Raw genomic sequence first — 6,000 nt, forward strand, 5'->3', positions numbered from 1 at the left:
CATCAGACTACTGTCACCCAGAACCAACTGACTGCCCCAGGGCAGCGTGGGAGGGAGCAGGGCTGGGCTTGCCCACTTCTACCTCACAAGGGGTCGTTGGCAGAGCACACGCTATGCTCCTGCCTGGGGCCCAGTAGATGTGTGCTTTGCAGATTAAACATCTCTCTCCCACTAGACTGTGAGCTTCTCCAGGGCAAGACCATACCTGCCACGCTCAGTGCTTCACCCCTGCGCCCCAGCAGCAGCAATAGGGTTATTGTGGGGCCCTGAGGAGAGTTAATGTGTGCAGGCATGAATGCACGCCTCAGCGAATGCAATCGATGAATGCAACCCTGCATGACTGCTAGGCCGTCCGAAGCTCTGGGTTCCAGGAGGCTCTCTGGGTTGATTGGGAGCATGGCCTGTGGCCATAACAGGACCCTGGCGCCTGTTGGATGGGCTGGGACTTAGGCAGTCTCTGGTCAGCAGGTTCCCAGTGTAGGTGGCATGGGAATGCTGAGGGAGGTGGTCCAGGGAAGCTGGGCAGCCCAGTGCCCTAGGGCCCACCTGACAGCCTGGAGAGCACTGGATGGATTCTGAAGGGGCAGTAGAAGTAACCTGCACCCAGGGGGCAAAGGCCAGTTTTTAAGGCTAGTGGGGCCCAACATCTACCCTCAGAGATCCCTCTAAGCTAAGTGTAAGCCTGTAGAGACACACACCCATGCTTTCTACTCACCCATTCCACCCCTACCTTACCCACAACCCAGGCAGACAGTCCAGATGGGGGCTGGGCATGGGCACAGTTGACCAAAGACAAAGCATCCAGAAAGGTGGATGAATCCAGTACGGTAGTGAAGCCTGGGGCTGCCTGGAAGGCAGAGAATGTAGAGTCCTCGGGGACACTGCACCAGAGCCCTCTGGACTAGGGGTGTCCCTAGACCGTCAGCACCTTGGAGCTTAGGGGCTGCCTCTACCTACCCCAAGCAGCAGTGTCCAGGTGAGGGTCCACTCTCACCACGGGGAGGTTTTGAGGGGACAAAGAAGGGTAAGGTTGGGTTAGTAAAGGCCCTAGAAACCGCGAGGCGCATGCCCCGTCTCGCTCTGGCCCCAGGCCAGCGCCATAGATCGAAGATACTAGTCCAACCTCTGGGACCCCAGGTCGCAGAGAGGTGCAGGAGATCAAAGCACTGTGGTTTCCTGGAGCCCAAGGGGAAGTCCCGGTCCCTGAGCCAGCTGCTCGTCCTCTTTGGCTCGGGCCAGCATTTAGAGGGTGGGTGTATGTGTGTATGTACCTTTCTGTCTGTCTGTCTGGTGCCCTCCCGCCGGCCTGGCTTCCGAACTCTGCCGGCAGAGATCGCTCTGCCCTGGAGGCCCACCCCCAGCTGGACCCCAGCACCGCAGGCTGTCCGCGCTCCAGCTACTCCCCCCGACATGGCTCTTGCTTGCTATGGTCGCCCTCTCCCCACCTCCTGCCTCTTCCAGTGGGAGAGAGGCGAGGGCTCGGGGCCCTGCAGGGTGGTCTGGGGGAGACCTGCAGACCCTCTGACTGGGCGCCGAAAGTGCAGCCCTTGGGGCTCAGCAGATGGAGGTCCAGGAGAAGTGAGAACATGCACCTGGAGCCGCGGATCCCTGATGGCCAAACCTCCCCAAACCCTTTCCCCCTAACGTCTCATCGTCCAGCTCCCCAGTTTCCTGCCCCTAAGTCCGCGTGGGTAAAAACCAGAGCTGCGGAGTCCCTCCATCTGCTGGCGGTCTCACGACGGCCGCTGCCGTTCAGGGCTTGCAGGACTCCGAGGGTCCGGAGGCCTCTCGTCCCGGCACAGTCTCTGGACCGAGCCTCCCTCCGCTCCCCGCGGGCCGCGCCGCCCGCCCAACCCCTCTCACCTGCTCTCCTGGGCTCTGCGCTCAGCCGCCGCTGCACCGCACTGAGCAGGACTGGGGGCGAGAATGTGAGCTGAAGGGATGTGGGGGCGCGTCAGCAGAGCGAGGGTGGGGGCTGCCACCTCTGTCGGTGGCAGAGCCTCCGACGACGTTGTCGGGTCCCCGCGGACTCCCGACCGGCTGGCTGCCAGCGATCCAGCCGCGCCTGTCCTCTCCTCCTGTTCCCCCTCCCTCCTCTCCCTCCTTTTCTTCCCGTCCTCGGCCCCACCCCTCTCCGTCCTTAACCCCCCACCTCCCCACTCCCAGCAGCCTTCCGGGATCCAACCTCCTAGCCCCGCGCCCGGGCTCGGACCAGTTTGTGCAAGGGTAGCAGAATCCACGTTTGAGAAGGGCGTGCAGAACATGCCCCACCCATGCCCATTGCCCTCAGCTCAGCCATCCCCAGGCCTGGCTCACCCAACCCCATTATCCTGGCCGCGGCTGCCTCTGCAGAACCCTGGGGAAGGTTGGGTCGGGAGAAATCGATGCCCTCCCCACAGTTTAGGCCGGACTCAAACCCTACTACATACAACTCCTTTCAAAATAACAACAATGACAACGACAACAACAACAACAACCTGTTTGTTAATCGCTGCAGGTCCTCCCCATCCCTACTGGCACTATTGGGGTGTGGGGAGATACAGACCTGGGGATGCTTAGAGACACGCAGCCAGAGGCAGACACTCCTCCCCCACCCCACATGTAGATCCTTACACACGAACACACAGACAGACCCACAAAGACAGACCCTGCCCAGACAAACACACAGTCAGACACGCATACCGAGGACAGACTGCACACACAGCCCTGCAGATCCCCACAGGCCGTGACTAACGCACAGGCGGCACCTCCGCGCTGGAATGGAAGGACTCTGTGGCCGTCAGCAGGCCACAGCCTCCAGGACACAGATGCCTGCCTGGGACTCCTGGGGACCGCATTCAAGACGGGGAGACGTCTCTGACAGCCTTGGGCGACTGCTTTCACTCAGGACAAGGGAGGGTGCAGAGGTGTGGGGTACACCTCTTCAGTTCCGCATGGCAGGGACACAGCAAGACACACCACAACTTTTCTCACTCCTCAAAGGACAGAGCCTGGCTCTCTAACGAACACACACATCACACGATGTGTTTCCAGAGATCCGACCTCTGCCCAGAACAGCTGGGCCTCCACTCCTTTTCCGAGCCTAAACAGGGTAGGTTGCCGGGCTCTAAGGGAAACCCCTCCCTAGAGCCTCCCAGGTAAGTGTCCGATACAGGGCGTGTTCTAGGAGGCGGGGCCTATGCACCGGAGGGAGTCCTCCGGCTCCCGGGGCCGCACCCTGGGGGGCGACGCCGGGCGTAGGAGGGCGGGGCTGTTGCGGGCCGAGAAGGTTAAGAGTCCTAGGATGTCGAGCCTTTGTTGGGTTTGCTTCTTTTCGTATATATCTCTTTATCCAGATAGCAAAAGAGCCGCGGGCTCCGCATGTTCGCTGGGCTGAGACCTGAATTGGATCTAGACCAAACTCACCCTCCCCTCTGTCCCGGCCCTGTGCCTGGCCGCCCACCCGCATCAGTAAAGAGACTCAGTCTGGGACAGATATGGTTTATTGATTCGGGCCAAAGACATCTATGTGTAGCGGGCGAAGGAACGGAAGGGAAGACAAATAGACACACACACAGCCCTCCACAGGGTGGCCCCGAGGCGGAGGCCCGCACGCCTCTTCTGTGCAAGGAGAGCATCGCTTTGCGTGCCAGTGTTCCGCACTCCACTGGACTAGAGGGAGAGGGGCACAGAAACGGTCATGGAGGGCAAACCCGGGCAGAGGAAGTCAAGACGGGGGCTGGCAGGGGGACGCTCGCAGGAGAGGTGGGCCCTGAGCCTGCGCTGCGAGTGCGCTCAGAGAGCAGCCACTTTGACCCGAGCGGGAAAGGGGTGGGTGGCGTGGAGGAGGAGCGGGGCTGCTAGCTGCGGGTGTAGTAGTCGTTGTAGTCATCCTCACACTCGTCAAACGGGCCAGGTGGGCTGCGAGGCGCGCGGTCCGGGTCAGACACAGGGCACTCACGCAGGCGCATGGCATCGTACAGACCCTGCGGTGGTTCATCAAGCAGTACGTCGCGCTCGGAGCGGGAGCGCGTCAGGAGGCCCACGTTGCGCAGCAAGAGCAGGACAGGCGCGTAGAGCAGGTTGGCCAGGCCCATTCCAAGGCTAAGCTGCCCAAAGCCGAGCGAATGCACGATATGGCCCGCCACTATGGGCCCCAGCGCATAGGCCACGGAATAGGAGATGTCAGCGATGGCATAGACGCTTCCGTAGACCGAAACGTGGCGAACGTCCACGAGAAAGGCGAGCGTGGGCAGCAAAGCGGTGTCGACCAGCGCAATACCGAAGCATAGGCCGCAGAGCGAGACCACTAGTGGGGCAAAGGAGTGGCAGGCGGGCACCACGCACGAGCTGGCACCGATCACGGCCAGCCCGAGCGCGCCGTAGAGCCACTGCAGGTGTGGGTAGCGCGCCGCCAGGCGCACGGTGAGGTAGACGCCTAGCACGTGAGGCGCAAAGGCTGGCAGCCAGACCATGCCCATCTCCCACTCCGACGCCGCCATCGTGTGCTTCATCCACGTGGCGATGGTGGGTTCGAGGAAAGCGAGGGGGATGTTGCAAGTGGTGAGCGCGCCCGCCACCACGGCGATGTAGGGGTCCAGCATGAGGTGGTGGATGGGTGTGCCCACCGGCAGGTTGGCCCGCGCCCGCGCCGCGGCGGAGAAGGGCTTGGCCACGACCAGCAGCAACATCGCGTCGAGCAACGACACGGCGGCGAGCACCAGGAAGGGCACACGCTTGCCCGCGAATTCATAGAGGATGCCCCCGAAGGGCGGCGCCACAAGGCTTCCAAAGCTGATGAAGGCCAGCGCCACGCCCAACGCGCGGCTGCGCTCGGGCTCCTCCGGATACTTGTCGGCGATCATCGCTATGCCGGACGTATCCGCGAAGGCCGAGCCCAGGCCTTGCAGGCTGCGCGCGGTGAAGAGCGTGGCGTAGTCCTCCGCGAAGGCGAACAGCACGGTGGAGGCGAACATGACGCCCAGGCCGATGAGCAGCGGCACGTCGTAGCTCATTCGGTCTATGAAGGGCCCGCTGAGGGGGTTCACCAGAAGCTGCAGGATGGCCTTGGAGGCAAACAGCACCCCGATCTTCACGTCCTCGCTCTCCGTGGGGTAGCGGGGCCGCAGGGCAGACCCGGCCGGCCATGAAGCCGTCGGGGACTCTGAGCTGTTGACAGGGTTGGCACTGGCATTGGCTGGAGTGGGCGGCGGCGGCAGGGTGGGCACCCACACTTCCGGAGTCGGGAGGAGATTCTCGCTGCCGCCGCGCATGTGGGCGATGTAGTCGGGCACGATGGGCACGATGACCATGTACAGCATGTTGTCCAGGAACAGCGCCACGCACACAATGACCAGCAATAGGCGTCGCTGCCGCCGGGGCTCCTGGAACGCTGCGCCCACCGCCTCCGACAGCTTGGTGGCTGCCTCCCGTGCTTGGCCCGCGGGTTCCATTGCCCCCACCCGGCCGTTCTTACGAGGACGCCTTCGCCGGGGCCGGACGCGAGCGCCCTGCAGGGCAGAGACGAGAGCTCGAAACTTCGGGGTCGCGGTCTGAGCTGCGCGACGCCCCCTGTGCCTCAGGTGGCTGTAGGGCTCATGGCCCTGCGCCCCGGAAAGGCAAGGACCCTGTTCCGCAAGGTGCCGCTGCTGTTCAGAGTGGAACTCCAGACCCGCCGCCGCTGGACTCAGGGGTGGTCAGGGAAGGCGGGGGCTCAGGGGGTCGGGGCCGGAGACTGAGCGCGCTGCGCCTTGGGCGCTCCCGGAGCCTCCGCCGCCACGCCGAGAGCCCGCCCGCGCGGGCCGAGGGGCATGCTGCTGTCGCCCGCCCGCCGGCTGCTCGCCCTGCCTCCGCCTTGCCTCCCTCAGCGCCGGCTCCTGCTCCTCCGCCGCCGCCTCCTCTCTTTTCCCTTTCCACTCGGGGCTGTGACGCTGCGAGTCTCGGCCCCCGAGTGGTGCCCCGGCCACTTGCGTCGCTCATGCTAATACGACGTCGGCGGGGCGGGGGCCAGGGGCGGGGCGC

At 63.6% G+C, this 6,000-nt stretch overlaps 1 protein-coding gene across 1 annotated transcript; it reads right to left on the reverse strand.

The window, feature by feature from the left end:
* Positions 1–3,731: 3,731 nt before the first annotated feature.
* Positions 3,732–5,754, reverse strand: SLC18A3 (solute carrier family 18 member A3). Its single transcript, XM_036265663.1, has one exon. It carries the CDS (start codon positions 5,430–5,432, stop codon positions 3,840–3,842), a length of 1,593 nt encoding a protein of 530 aa, XP_036121556.1. The 5' UTR covers positions 5,433–5,754; the 3' UTR covers positions 3,732–3,839.
* Positions 5,755–6,000: the final 246 nt, after the last annotated feature.

Source organism: Molossus molossus, unplaced genomic scaffold, assembly GCF_014108415.1.
Source record: "Molossus molossus isolate mMolMol1 unplaced genomic scaffold, mMolMol1.p scaffold_m16_p_17, whole genome shotgun sequence".
NCBI lineage: Eukaryota > Metazoa > Chordata > Mammalia > Chiroptera > Molossidae > Molossus > Molossus molossus.

Coding starts and splice junctions, on each gene's coding strand:
- SLC18A3 (XM_036265663.1), bottom strand. CDS start 5,432: ATGGAACCCGCGGGCCAAGCACGGGAGGCAGCCACCAAGCTGTCGGAG.